This window comes from Carassius gibelio, chromosome A25 (assembly GCF_023724105.1).
Source record: "Carassius gibelio isolate Cgi1373 ecotype wild population from Czech Republic chromosome A25, carGib1.2-hapl.c, whole genome shotgun sequence".
Lineage (NCBI taxonomy): Eukaryota > Metazoa > Chordata > Actinopteri > Cypriniformes > Cyprinidae > Carassius > Carassius gibelio.
The window spans coordinates 16,452,893-16,468,197 of record NC_068395.1 but is presented as its reverse complement, the minus strand read 5'-3'; the positions used below and the strand labels follow the sequence as shown (position 1 = coordinate 16,468,197).

The 15,305-nt window shown below is 38.0% G+C and overlaps 1 protein-coding gene across 1 annotated transcript; it reads right to left on the bottom strand.

The window, feature by feature from the left end:
- Nucleotides 1-11,892: 11,892 nt before the first annotated feature.
- LOC127947143 (iroquois-class homeodomain protein irx-3-like) lies at nt 11,893-14,745 on the bottom strand. The gene is made up of 2 exons (XM_052544137.1): nt 14,441-14,745; nt 11,893-13,554 (listed from the first exon to the last, which is right to left on the bottom strand). Exons 1-2 carry the CDS (start codon nt 14,612-14,614, stop codon nt 12,685-12,687), a joined length of 1,044 nt encoding a protein of 347 aa, XP_052400097.1. The 5' UTR covers nt 14,615-14,745; the 3' UTR covers nt 11,893-12,684.
- Between the last annotated feature and the right edge of the window lie 560 nt (nt 14,746-15,305).

Below are 15,305 nucleotides of genomic sequence, written 5' to 3'. Positions count from 1 at the left end.
TCTCTCTCTCTCGCTCAAACCGTGGACACACGGCACGCGAAACGCCCGCTCATCTCAGCCAATAAGAGTGCATTAAGATGCGATCTCCGTATCATTTCCCCCTGCCCCCTACCATATTCACAGATAACCGCATTTCACATCTCTTGTCCCTTTTTTTCATCCGTTTCCCTTTGTGTCTGTCAGCCGCTGGTTTATTAGAATCTCCTAGCGCCGTGCCGCTAGCTTAAGTTCGGCTAGCATCGGTGGTCCTGTCAGCTGTTGAGTTAATCACCGCTCTTAATGAAGGACTGCCGCTTGGGTGGACATGACATTTGAGGCCTGTCGTCAGAGAAAAACAAACAAACGGAAGAATTTCATTAGCGCAAAGTGACAGCTTCTTACTTCCTAGGAGCTCAGACTGAAGCCCACTATGCATTTAATGAACCACTCCAGTGTTTTTTTTTTGGAGTACTATCAGGCTCACTTCTTAAGAGTCAACAGTAATGATAAGAGAGCGACTCGCGCCATGCGTGTTACAGCAAACACATCAATTATTCATCTTTGTTAGCCTTATTATCTTTCTCGGTGCCAACGTTAAGCGGCACGCCGTATTTGACGGGAGATAATGATCAATGCGTCTCGAAGAGCTGGAATGAAGCAAGGTGTATGACAGTGCTGATTATATTTACACTGCTCTTCCCTAAATATAGTCACGGTGCTGCGGTCCTGCTAGCTCTGGTGTTGAGGTGACAGCAGTGCTAGCGTAATGAGAGAGCTGTTGTATTCAGGGCTCGTGGGAAGGCCTATAAGCTTCGTGTGGGTTTGTTAAGTACGTATTTGTAGTGTGATTGCCTCTAATGATGACATATACCAAAAGAAACGGTGAAAGCAGAAGAATGTCAAAATTTAATTTAATTAACATCAACTAATTAGCTTGCAAGGGTTAAGGCTGAGTGCACTAAAGTAAAACCACAGCCTCCTGTGGTTAATTCGTTTCATAAAAGAGCAGCAATATCAGTGTGACAAAAGTCATCAATGGACACGTTTTATATTTCCATGGTCCTCAGAGGCTGAAGTCATCTTAACTGGGGGAACTTCTATATTGGTGAATGGAAACTACAAAACAAGTATTGTGTTCCCATCACAGTAGCATTTCTATAACTTTCCAAAAGAGTTTGATTGATTGATTGGATAGAAGAGACAAAGAACTCAACATTTCCATCAAATTTGTTAACGTTTGTAGATAGACGTTTTAATGATTTGGGGAATTCCCCATCACAGTCTGCAAAAATCTTATAGAATAAATAATATTTCCAGCAAGAAATATAGCTCATTAGCCTAACTGTGTGCTGTTTACAGTACATAATCTACAGTTAGATCAATTATATATAAAAAAAAGAACAGAACATTTGAACAGACATTTGTCAATTTTACAAAATATTTAATAAGAAATGAAATGGCCTATGCATTTCCATAACCAGGGCTGTTGGCAGAGCTTGGAAGTGCAGTTGAAATTACTTCTTCTGCCAATTAGCCTAAATGCCTCAGTGCCTGTATAACCATAAGTAATTCTTCTGATTTTAAGCGAAGAAATGTAATGATATTAACCTCATTTTAGTCTCTGAAAGTCATGTTTACAGAAAGCACCAACTGTGCTACGCAAAGGCTTATGTGAACTCGACAAGTTTTAATTTGTCCTTCTTATTTTCTGGGTCTCATGCCAGTCGAAAGACTTCATAGATGTTCATTTGCTTTGCCCCGTTCTCCCGCCTTTCATTTCCCCATATCCGTAATTCTTTTATTTTTCGATTTCCTTTATTTCTTGTCTGGCTAAATCACATCACCCCTCCCCTGCTTCCACGTTGATAAATATTTTGCGGCGATGCGCGGAGCCGTCAGTCATGTGGGCTAGCGTGGCGTTGGCCCTGCCGTGATGTGATAACCCCTCGCATCTCTTGGCTGTGGCGTGGAGATTTATTGAGCTGCGATAAGTGAAGAGCTAGCCATCACGCTCAGCCAAATAGACTCCCCTATGCGTTTATTCTTATTGCGACGAGAGATGCAAAATGTCTCCCCAGAGGGCCCGGCGGCTGCCAAAGAGGCCTGGCAGGCTGTACGTGTCATTACTTTCTATTAGATAAAGAAGGAAATGCGGCTCGCTGGGACTTGGGCGATGATGGCAGTCGTTTGTGTGAGTGACAGAGCATCACTCACCGGCAGACCCGGAGACGACTGCCAGGCGCTGCGTCCTGTCTTGTGCTGTCATATTTTTCTCCTCTGTTTAAGATGTTTTTGTCTTCGCAGAGTTTTGAAGTCATTAAGGAGCTGCGAGCTCTCGGGCTGTTGTTGTGCTATCAGAGGATGTCAGAGGAACCGGCTTCAGGACAGACCGCTGAGATCTCAGCAAATGCAATATTACACACTGAGTTCTAATAAGCACATGATAAATGGAGAATTATACTACCTATATTCAGACAATCAATCTGACACACGCATAAACATTTTCTAATAATAGTTTCACAAAAGATACAAAGGATAGTTTCGGTCCTTGATGCTGATTCGTCCACATTTGAGATAAAAGACAACATCTCAATATACTGTATATATCGAGTCCTTTGATTCTCTTAATTTTCTTGTCATATCTCATTTTGCATTAGGATTTAGTTTTAGGCGGTATGGTCCGACAATGTTTTCTTTAGCCCGCTGCATTTTGTAGGATTATATTCTGTTTTTCACGCAAATTTTTCATTATTTTCATGCCAGAACACTAGCCTGCTATGCCAGACCATGTTAACTGGCCAAACATACCCATAATTCTTTGCGTTCTGATGACGTTGCCGCCCAGTCGGTCACATGTGTTAGCGATCTCTATAGTTAAAATGTTAATATTCAGTGAATATTAGTCTCGTTAATATTTGTTGGTATTTATGCATAAAGTGTACTAGCTCGTGTACATTTTCATGTAACATTTAAAATAAATGTTTGCTCAAATTTTGGCGAACTTTGGCTATTATTGTTAACTAAAATGAAAAATAAAAAAAACATACGATAAATAATAATAATGTGTTACTTAAAACAATAAACTAATATGCACACACACACACACACACACACACACACACACACACACACAATTTGTCTACATTTTATAAAATACAAAAACTTTGATTTTATTTCAGCTATAGTTGCCAACTTCTCGATGTTTAGTTTAACTTTAAGTGCTTTATTGTAAAGCGGCTGAAGTCATTCCTTATTTATTAAATTTGAATGTTTTCTTAAACAGCGAATCTAAAAGTTCTTTTAGTTTTAAAACAGTGTAGGTGCTTTGCTGTTGTTCTGATCTAATGATGTATGATCTGATGTGCAGTCAGAGACCCCACAGTGATTGGACAAGGTCTTTTAAGACCATATTTTCTCCTAATATGTGTGGTTGTTTCTGCTCATCCACTCTGAGCGTGTCAAATCCCTTCTCATCAAATATTCACACCACCAACATCTGTAATGATTTACTGTCGCTTCCTTTTGTATCCTGTGAGTTCCCTTCCTTCTCGTCTGTGCCAGATTCGGCTGAGGTCAGCTAGTGGGACACACAGATGGGTTTTAGATCTTTGCTGTCATGGTAAAAAATGATGTTCTCAAAGTGTTGAGCATATGCATATTAAGTGGATGCAAGAAATCATTATGCCTTTATAAACCATACAACCAACATTTGAAATACTTTAGCTTCCATAATGTAATATTATATACCTTCTGCTATTCATACTTGTCAGCTTATTTGTAGTTCAGTATATATTCACTAACATGTTTGTTTCTAAAGAGTTTGTGGAATTTCATCTCCAGATCACGCATCTACAACCTCAACACATTTGTGTCCGCTCAGTGGGTAATGGCTCAGACTTCGTTGACCCTTCGTGATTCGGTTCATCGCCCTCTCTTCCTCTGGCAGTGTGCCTCAGGGTATGTTCAGTCTTATGTCTGTTAAAAACAGATTAATGTGTCCGCACATCAGCGCCTGTAATCTGAACTCCAGCGCTCTGTCTGTTTTATTGGCAGGTGACTGAAGCCATGTCAGGTCAGATCCAGAGACATTCCCACTGCTTTCGCCTGACAAAGCTGTAGTTTAGTGTGATTTGGCTTGTTGTAAAAGTCAATGGTCCACTACCTGGTTTTAAAGGTTCAGTGAGTTCTCAGTTATTTCAGATGTCAATATTTTCGAGCGGCAGACACTCAGCAAGGTTGGCGTCTAATAGTCATGGCACATTTTTGCTTGTCTCAAAGATTACCCATGACTCTACTTGTTCAGTCATGTTTGCTTCAGTTTGATGGAAAATCAGTGACTTTCAATGCCTTTCCAAATGTCAGAATAACTAACCAGTAACTTGTAAGCTTAGATGCTTTGTTACTGTTCAAACAAAAACATACATAAATGGATGATACCAATAGTAATAACAATACCGCAAAACTGAACTATCAGCAAATATGAGTGATTATTGTTATCTATTTGATTAAGCAATATTGGTAAGATTATCGGCATCTATCTGCTTAGACTGATAGAGAAAGCAGATATAATAGGTAACAGATCATTTGTAATGGGATGATTTTCCTCTTTTTCTGTATATACTGTATATCTTTTTTCTTCTTCCTCAAATTCAAACAGAACTCACTTTCTGTGCAATTTTTTAAAAGTATAAAACAGTTAAGCATCTTTTTTTTCATATATATATATATATTTTTTTTATATTTTTTTTTTATGTCACTTTATGAATATAAAATGATACATTTTATATTATAGCTTTACAGTAAATGTGGATGTCACAATAAAACAAAGGGTAAAGACTGATAATATTCAGCATTGGGAAGGTTACTTTGGAAATGTAATAGGTTAGATTACAGGTTACCCTATTTAAAATGTAATCATAATCAAATGTAAATATTAATAAATCAGTAGTTGATATTGTTGTAGGGGCCACAATAAAATAAATCAGTCAGTGCTTTTTAACTGTCAGATGCAAACAGAAATATCATACAGTCAATTAAACATGAGGTACAAATAACATCTGGTCCCACTGTGTCATGGGAGACCTTTGTATTTATTGATGCTAGCTTTATTTGATTAAACTATTTCCTAGAACTATGAATAAGGGTTTTCAAATTAATAAAGATTTGTTGTTGCTTTAAGAAGTGCATAATGGTATAGATAGACTTTATTTAAAGAAGTTCAAAGTAACACTTGCTCTCTTGTGAAAAATGTATTTGTGCAATCTGTGAGAAAAGAGGGAGAGAGAGAGAGAGAGAGAGAGAGAGCGAGAGAGAGAGAGAGAGAGAGAGAGAGAGAGAGAGAGAGAGAGAGAGAGAGAGAGAGAGAGAGAGAATAGGATCTCTTTGTATTCCCCCTCTCTTTTTTTCCAGCCTCTGTTTTGCTCCTCCACATTCCTTTGCTTTGTCCAGGGGAATCATTACTGTTTTGCTGAATATTTCATATACTTCAATACCTCTCCTCTCATTCACCTGACAAACACCCTCCCTCACCTGCCCCCGAGTTCAGGAAATAAATAAAACACATCCCGCTCTGGATACACCCTTAACTCGCCCCTCAGTCTGTTTTAGTACCACTGTCTCAGTCATAGTGGGATAGTGTTCACCGGAGTGAAGTGGATTACATTTGTTTTCTCAGATGACAATGTATCAACAGAGATATTTTAATTCATTAGAATATAGCATTAAGTCTGATACACTGGTTTACTTTACCCTCAGAAATGGTTTTTTCCCTTCCCAACCAAACCAAACCAAACCATTTTTGTCCTTACCTTCCTTCTTCTCTTCCAAACCTTCCATTTTCTTCCCATCCCATTCAAACCAAACCATTTTTGTCCTTACTTTCCTTTATTTTTCCTTTTCTCTTCCAAACCTTCCCTTATCTTCCCATCCTATCCTATCCCATCCCATCCCATCCTATCCAAACCAAACCAAACCAAACCAAGCCAAACCATTTTTGTCCTTACTTTCCTTTATTTTACCTTTTCTCTTCCAAACCTTCCCTTATCTTCCCATCCTATGCCATCCCATCCCATCCAATCCCATCCCATCCCATCCAAACCAAACCATTTTTGTCCTTACTTTCCTTTATTTTACCTTTTCTCTTCCAAACCTTCCCTTATCTTCCCATCCTATCCCATCCCATCCAATCCCATCCCATCCCATCCAAACCAAACCATTTTTGACCTTACTTTCCTTTATTTTACCTTTTCTCTTCCAAACCTTCCCTTTTCTTTCTATCCCATCCTATCATATCCTATCCTATTCAAAAGGAATAATTTTACATTTGTTCAAACATAATTTATTTGATAATTCAGAGTGTAAATACCTAATACAGAGATTCTAGTCAAAGGGAACTCTGGGCTTTCCAACCGAATGTCTTCATATTTAATTTACGTGCATAGATAAGGTGTTTCTACAGCTGTAGGTCTGGCTAAAGCATAACCTAAGGGTTGTGTGCTTCTCTCAAAGTCTGTAGGGATTTCTCTTCTCCTATCCTGATCTTCTGGCTGATGCTTTGTTTAGCTGTCCTTGGTTGCACATGAGTACTTTTGTGATTGAGGTAAATGTCAATACATATGAACAAACTTTGACTCAGAACACAAGGAAATGCTTAAGTCTTTTTGCTCAGCAGTGACTTTTCTCAGCTCTCTGTTGTAGGTATCATGTCTAACATTGCTTATATTTTCATATCAAGATTGAAACTGATTTTGATGGTGCTGGTGTGGTAAGGTATTTGTGAGTAAAATTCCTCAAGACGTTGTGAATGGGTTTGTAGAATGGGGAATATGGCTCGAAGAACAAAACCAGTCTTAACTACAATCACACCCACTCTCTTGTTCCAGATGAAAGTGTATTTACTCTCTGTTCTAACCTATTCTAACACTAGTGAAGTATGGAGTGCCACAAGGCTCTATCTTCGGCTTTGACCCGTCAGTCAAACTCTTACCTAGACTGACGTCCTGGGCCTAGGGAGGCAAACAGTTATTTTAAACAGTCTTTCAGATGTCTAAACCAAAGAAAACCTGTCTCTCCTCAGCTCTGCAGAAAAAAAGACTGATGTGCTCTCTTATCTGACATATGAGGAATTCGGTTGTTGGCACATTTCATTATACGTTTTTACAACTTTGCATTTAATTTTCGTCATGTTTATTATGCTTTATACATATATTGTAAACAATGCGATGCCATTAGATGCAGATGCAGGTGTGTGTGTTGTGTGTAGAATTAATTGTGTTAGTCAGAGCTGAGCTCACAAGCTCCCTGCGCTGCCGGTGTGGTGTTTCATTAGAGAGTGTGTGTGAGATGGCAAAGTGAAAGAACCAGGAATAATTTTCCAGCGGTCATCGCACCTTACCCTTGTCCCAGTGAGGGACACATGTGGTGGGTCACTGGGAGAGATATGGCCTTCTCGTCCTGGTGCTATTTAAACAGGCTGGTGAAAGGAATGACCATCAGCTTTTAGACTGAATTCATTTTACTGATGAATGTAATGATCATATTCCTCAAATAGGCCCATGAACTATATATTTGTGTCTCACAAACGCATATGAAATCAGATCTGTTAGTTCTTAAAACACAAGACCTGCCCAAGATTGAGAAATTTTGACATTTTTATAATTTAAGATGGGCATGGGACAATGGTAAAACAATAAAAATAACAAGTAAATCATTGTAAGCTTTTTAAGTAAACAATGTATAATGAAAGCATGGTGAAATACTTGACCCTCATATTAGAAAAAGAAATAAAACCTTGTTAGTTTTAATAAAGATCAACCCCTGAGAGTAAAAAGTTGAGGATACACCCATTTATGTCCGGTCAGTCATGGGAGTTGTTTGATAAATATTTGCAATGAAACCCATGGAAACTGCAGTGTCACTGTGAATAACTGACAGAAACATGATTTCAAGCCATTTAATCATTCTGGATGTGGATTTAACCATTTGACCTCACATCCCATGCGCTGTTTGCTTTCCTCTATTTTAAACGATCATCTGTTCATCTGTGTAAAATATGTTTATACCAAACCCCAGATCCCAACAGCTGTATATTTTCTTTCAATGTAACACATACCGCGTCCATCCTGAGCACAGGGTGAGCGGCTCTCTGGGGAATTCTTAGAGGTCGACATTTTAATACTGGTAATTACGTTCCAATCTTCCTGTGAATCCACCTGTAAAATTGTATTAGCTGTGCGATTTCCCATGGTCCTGTGGGGGAGCGGCCCAGTGCGGAAGTCCAATTCTGGATGTTTGATTATTTGATCAGTGAGTGATCTTCGTTCTCACACATTTCTCAAGGTCATGGGAGTTTCCACAAAGACTTGTGTTTGGATCTTACAGGGCTCTGGTGATGGTGATGAGGTGGTGGGGGTTGTTTTAGGTGGCTCTGGTGCATTAGGGTTCATGAATAGAGAGACACAATATTGGAGGTCTTGAGGATTGGAGAGAATAGGGTTTAATAAATGAAGAAAATCCTTTTAATTATTGTAGAAAACAAAAATGTTATAATTTATGGTAAAGTCAGCTATGTTTGAAGATTTACTTTGAGGATTGAAGATTTATGACTGTATTACTCATTCACTCACACATCCTTCGGCTGTGGTCAGCGGCCATCATGTTTAAACTAACAGCGCCATGTTAGATGACTGTCAGCACATTTTCTCAGATGAAGGTGAAGTTGTGTCTTATTAGTTCGCACAGCCGGTCTAAATTTTGGTCTACAGTGATGATATGGTATAGCAGTGAGAACATTCAGGGCAGTTGTTTTCAGGGTTATGCTACTGTACTGGTGTACTGTCATGGTCCTTTCAGCTGAGCCGAGGTACAAGATGAATGGAAACCTAATCTTTTCTTTTTACTTAAAATAGGTGACATCCTTTCACTTATAATTGGTCGAGGGCAAAGCTAAGACCTAGATTTTTACATTTTCGGAAAGAAATATGAGTTTTTTTTTTTTATTTTAGTTTTTTTACCCACTTGAGTTTTAAGGTCTATGGTCAGGATGTTGCATTCTGAATGGATGTTAGCAAGCTATGCATTTGCTAGCATGTGGTTAGCATGCTATGAGACTGCTAGCATGTTCTAAGTTGCATTAAGCGTGCTGTGTGCTCTGATAAAACATGTACATGGCAAATATGTCTTTTTGATGTAGCATTTTTTGGAGTGTTTACTCATCTGCTAAATTTTGTCATATTAGTGTCTTTACAATGTTGATGAATTAGAATACACGTAAAACTGCTATTTTTTTAAAGACATTTTTCAGTTGTTTGTGCACAACTGATGCTTTCCAGATGAAACATTCTGCAAGCATCTCGGAAATATACAGTACATGTGCTATCTGGGGGGTTGCTAGTGTGTTCGAAATAGCTATAAGCATCCTAAATGGTTGTTATATAGATATGTATACATAAATGCCTCATTAGCAATATGTATTTCGGTTTTTGTGGTAGCTATAGCAGCATTGTTAAAGAGTAATTCACTGGCGAAGTGGATTTACTTATTGTAGAGTTAACCAAGGTTACCATGAGCATTGTAATGTTCGAAGTGGATGTCGTAACAAATGTCAGTAGTCCGGGGAGATTTCAGAACGAGAAGTTCTTTCATTAATTCATACAACCTTAAACATAAGACAAAAGACAACAAGCACAAGGCTGAATAGGGGCGGAGCTACATAAGGCTTATGTATAAGCCATATTGAAATGGCCAGAACCAATCAAGAGCACTTGAAAGCAAGATGACTGTGTGTCCGCAAGCATAGTTCATAGGTATGGATATCTATATTTGCAATGGGCTTCAGAAGATGATTTTCATTTAGTTTTTAATCAATGTTAAAAAATTCTGCATGTGCTAAAAATAGCTCAAACTTCATATAAGTATCATTGATCATTAGAGAACCTTATAGCCAAATTGTTCTTAGTTTCTAATGAACGCAGTGATCTGATGATTCTCAACTGTGATGCTGTTCCATTTCTTTAGAAATTGAAATCTTGCCAGTTTTTACATCCACAGGCTTCGCAATCTTTTGGCCCATTGGAAAACTCATTGGTTTTAATTCTGAGTGATGACAGCATCTGAAATGTTGACTGTTCCGAGATGTTGGACGTGTTGATGTGAGTGGAGCAGTCAAACCAGGTGTCTATGTATAAGTATCTATGGTTAGCATGTTGTGCGGTTGCTAGCATGTCCCACGTCGTTGTTACTAGCATGGCATTGGGTTTTGAGTGGTTGTCAACATGCTTTGGTTACAAGCATGTTCTGAGTGATTATTAGCATGTAGTTGCTAGCATGTTTTGAGTGGTTATTAGCATAAAATGTAGTTGTTAGCATTTTCTGATTGCTATGTGTTTACTTCCACTTGCTAGGTAACGACTTTCAAGAAACTAAAACCTCAGTCTGTTCAGTCACAGATTTAGCCTCAACTGTAACACCTGACATCCTTTAAGGGCCCACATATCACCAGAATGTCATTATATCTTGAGCAAAAAACAAGCCCAGTGAGATATAAAAGTATACAATGTGTGTAGAGTGGAACGTAACCACTCTGGCCTCTCTCCATTTGCTTTAATACTTACTCAAGAAAACAATCTATCGCCATAATTGTTCAGTAGCTCCTGTGACAAGGCCTTGCGGGAACAGGGTGAGGAATTTTTAAACTGAATGGAGAGAGACCTCAGTCTGTCCTCCTTCTCCCCCAATCCAGATGAGGGTCCTTTGTGTGGCGTGAAAGCGTTTCCCTCAGAACGCAAGCATGAAATCAGTGCCGCCTCCTTCTCTGTGCCTTCTGTCCTCAAGATACACACAAACAAACACAAAAGGGTTAACCCTTAACATGTCTCATACGTTCAGATAGGTTTAAATACAGAAACTAAATTTGACCTGATCACCTTGTTTTTAGTTCAATCACAAATTCAGATCTACAGATGACAAGACAAGGAGAATGCCCAACCCTCAAGTTTTTATGATATTCTGGTCTCTAGATATGACTCTGTTAAGTTATGTTTTGATTTTTAATATATCATCATTTAGAAGAGTTATAGGACCATGATCCTAAACAAGCCATAGGTTTTGAGGTCTCGTTCATGTCTGTTTTGGGTTACCCTACATGCTACACTCTCAGAAAATAGATACAAATGTTGTTACTGGGGCAGTACCTTTTTAAAAGGCACACCTTTGTACCTAAAGAGTCCATATTGGTACCTTAAAGGTACAGTACACATCAGTACCTAAAGTGTACAAAAGTGCACCCAGTGACAATTCTGTACTTTTTTTACTGAGAGTGTAGGGGTACTCTTGACATATCAAACATCAATATGGTCCACATCTATGATCTAGTGTCCTGAAACACAGCAGAGGAAATAACAGAAAAGGTCAAAGTATTAAATGGGATGTTTTGGCTGCCTGCAGATGGCGCTCTTAAGCAGAGACGTTTATCTGTGTGACAGCAATGAAATCCTGAACCAGCAACATGACAGTCATGGCAAGTGCAGCTTTGAAAAAAAAAAAAAATAATAATAATAATTATATATATATATATATATATATATATATATATATATATATATATATATATATATATATATATATACATATATATACATATATATATATGTAGTTTTCTGTCTGTCAATCAATGTGACCCCACAGGAAAATATGATGTCCATCATTGAGATTTAGGCGTTGGACAACCATTATCTTTTTAAGATGTCATGTCACAAATTTCTTTTTTTTTTTTTTTTTTTTTTTATGGTTCAGGTTAATTTAAATGTGCTTATGAATATTGCAAGGAACTAATATTGTTTTAATTTCCATTTAATTCTCTTTTCCAGGTTTAATTAAAACATCCACTGAAAAAGAGTGAAAAGGAGAAAGCATAAATTCGTTATGACAATTGTGATTTCATTTTAATATTCAAAATAAATGTTTTTGTACAATAGTTCGATATTTCAAGTAGGTACATTTTCATCTCATTTACAAAACCATTTGAAATATTTATTTTGTTTTACCCCATTTAAAATATTCAGACAAAACATGACATATAAAATTCAAAGGGACAAACAATAACAATTATTTGGGAAAACAAAACAACAACAACAAAATGATCAATAGAGAATTAATAATGGTAAAATCGCTTCTTAAAGCATACATTCTGGTGTAATATTATTGCGAATCCTTAAAACGGATAAATGCTCAAATAAGACAAGGATGTGGATGCAACACTTACACAAATCATATTCCATGCGAACAAAGCCGTGAGAGTGTGTATGTGTTTTAAGACATAACTAGAGGACTTTTAAAGATTCCCATATAGGCACTATTTCCTCCATCAGTTATTATATCTCTCAGTGACTAATCCTGTCATTGTACAATCTATTTGTTTAGATTCATTATTAGTTTTTTTTGTTTTTAAAGGAGGAGACTGTTACTCATACAGATTAAAAAAAAAATGATTTATCAAATGATTCTAACAAATTAAACACAATGCATGTTTACAAGTCAGAAATATAAAATATAGTCTAATATAATCTCATATTATTCAAAGAGCTAATAGACAGCTTTAATCTATTATAAATTCAGAGCATTTCTCTGATTCATAGTAAGTGTTTAGCTCCCATGAGGAAGGTGAAAACTGTTTAAAAAGCATGAGGAGTCTCTGAATGTGTGATTGTTTCATAGGCTGTGAGTCCTGTGCTCGCCGTGCTTCATGTGTATGTGTGAGGCGCTCTGGGGTTTGAGTCCGAGGTAATGGCTGGTTAACGCCATCTGATGGGCTGAAAAAGCCATTTTGGTCCAGTTTTGAACATGGAGGGGATTCCTGGCTGTCTGAGCGTCACAGTTCCTCTGAATCCACGAGGACTTTTTGGGACTGTCCGGCGCCGTCGCGGTTTCAGCCAAAGACCAGATCTTTGGTTTCTGAGGCGGACTCGCATTATCTGAGGGCTCTTGTGCCGCGTGACTCTTTTTGATTTGGTCCTCCTCTCCCTCATCTGGGTTTGTGTCTCTTCTGTCTTTCATGATATCATGGATAAAACTCTTCTCAGCTCCTGCGTCATCATATTCCTCAGAATCAGAAACTTTAGACGCTGATTTTTCCTCGTCCTGATAATCACAATCCTGCTTGTCTTCGATGTTCTCCGTGTCTATGTTCTCCAGGTCTATTTCCTCGTCCTCGTCCCTCTTGTCTCCGTCCTCGTTGTCACTCGTGTACACATTTCCTTCCTCGTCGGTTCTCGTTTTGGGAACCCAAGTCATCTTATTCTCTTTTTTGAGTCTTCTGCGTGCGTTGGCGAACCAGGTGGACACCTGGGTGAGGCTCATCTTGGTGATGATGGCCAGCATGATCTTCTCTCCTTTGGTGGGGTAAGGGTTTTTGCGGTGTTCGCTGAGCCAGGCCTTCAGGGTGCTGGTGCTCTCGCGGGTGGCGTTCTTGGGTCGGGACGGATCCCCAAACTGATACTGGTGTCCGTACGGGTAGAAGGGTGTGTGAGGAAACCCTGCGTGCTGAATCCCTGGACTGTCTTTAAACTCGTACTGGGAGCCCTTAGACAGAAGGAAAGAGAGAGTGTATGAGCACATGTGCTTCTGAGAGAAATGCGAGCTTATTTACTGCTAAACTGGTTCAAATTCATTGGTGAGAGATATGCATAACATAAGGAAAGATAAAAAGAAAAATATACTTAAGAAAAAAAAATATTTTCTAGTGTTTTATTATATCTTACACTAAAGAAAAGAAAAAGAAATATACAGTTGTTACATTATTTTTTGTTTCCTTAAGGGGACCCTTTAAAACTGCTATTTTAACTTAATGTAGTAAAGTTTTTTGACTCAAATAAACCAGTCTTAATATTTTAAATTACAATTCCAAATTGCTTTTTAAGATTAAATCACACACACACACACATATCTTTATATATATATATATATATATATAAATATATTACATGATATAATTTTCATATTGAATAAAAATGTCTTTAATTACCTTTTATTAATTTGCATACATGAAAAATAAACGTCATGAATTTGTGGACCTTGACAAACGTTCTCTTAGATCTAAAAATACTTTTGGTTCTCAATCTAGGCTATACATTTTCTTTAGTTTTATTAAGTACAAACTATTTTTCAGTAGTAAGAATAAATCTGCCATAAGGTAGCAACATTTTCTAATTTAAAAACATCCTAATTTTCTTTTAAAATAAATGTTTCTCTCTCTCTCTCAAATCGAAAAAGTTATATTCGGTACTTAAATAAAGTTAGATTTTTAATTTTAAGTAATGCAGTTAACAGGTCATTAGATATGAATGAAATGCGAAAAATGCTTTTTTTTTTCTTTTTTTTTTTTTTTTTTTTTTAGTTTCAAAGATGCTCGTAAACACAAATGATTATTCTATTCTTCAACTCCAGCAGTTATCCTCCGCGGACTCACCAGCTGGTTGAGGATGGAGAGGTCGCTGGAGTAGGGCAGGAAGGCGCTGGAGAACGGAGCTCCGTACACGCAGGAGAGCACGCTGGAGAGAGAGCCCGGTGCACCGAGCGCCGCGTGCCGCTCCGTGGAGGACAGCGGTCTGATGTACTTATAGCCGAGCTGCGGGAGAGACATGCTGCTGCCAAAGGTCCGAGCGACGGAAAACAATCACAGATCTCGCCTTTGACACGGGACTGAGTGGAAACTCACGGAGAGTCTCGGTGAGAGTTAAAGCCGCTCTCCGGTCCGAGGTGCACTGAGGTCACATTCAGATTGAGTGGGATTGTTCACAACACTCGTGTGATTGACATTTCTACAGTCTCACAGGCCCCTCCCACCTCTGAAAACTCTCTCTCTCTCTCTCTCTCTCTCTCTCTCTCTCGCTCTCTCTCTCTCTCTCTCTCTCTCTCTCTCTCTCACACACACACACACACACACACGCACATTTTAATATCAGTCGTCTTTCGATCATTTTCAGACTTTAGTTCCTATTATCGTTTAATCATATCGAACTTTATTTTCGAGCTACTGAAAAGCTTATTATAACAATCCTGTTCCAAAACAGAAACAAGACTGCGTATGAGACGAAATTAAAGAAATAAACTTCTATGCGTAACACATGAATTACCAAATCACCATAAAAATAGCAATTAAACTTTTAAAACAATTTGACTAAATTATGGTGACAACAAAATAATAATAATAATAATAAACAAGGGCTTTCCTTATTCATTATAATAAAAATAAATATTTCTGCGAACCGCAAAGGATTAAACAAGATTTTTGTTAACATTAAGACTAAATCAGCGAAACAAGAGACTCAATA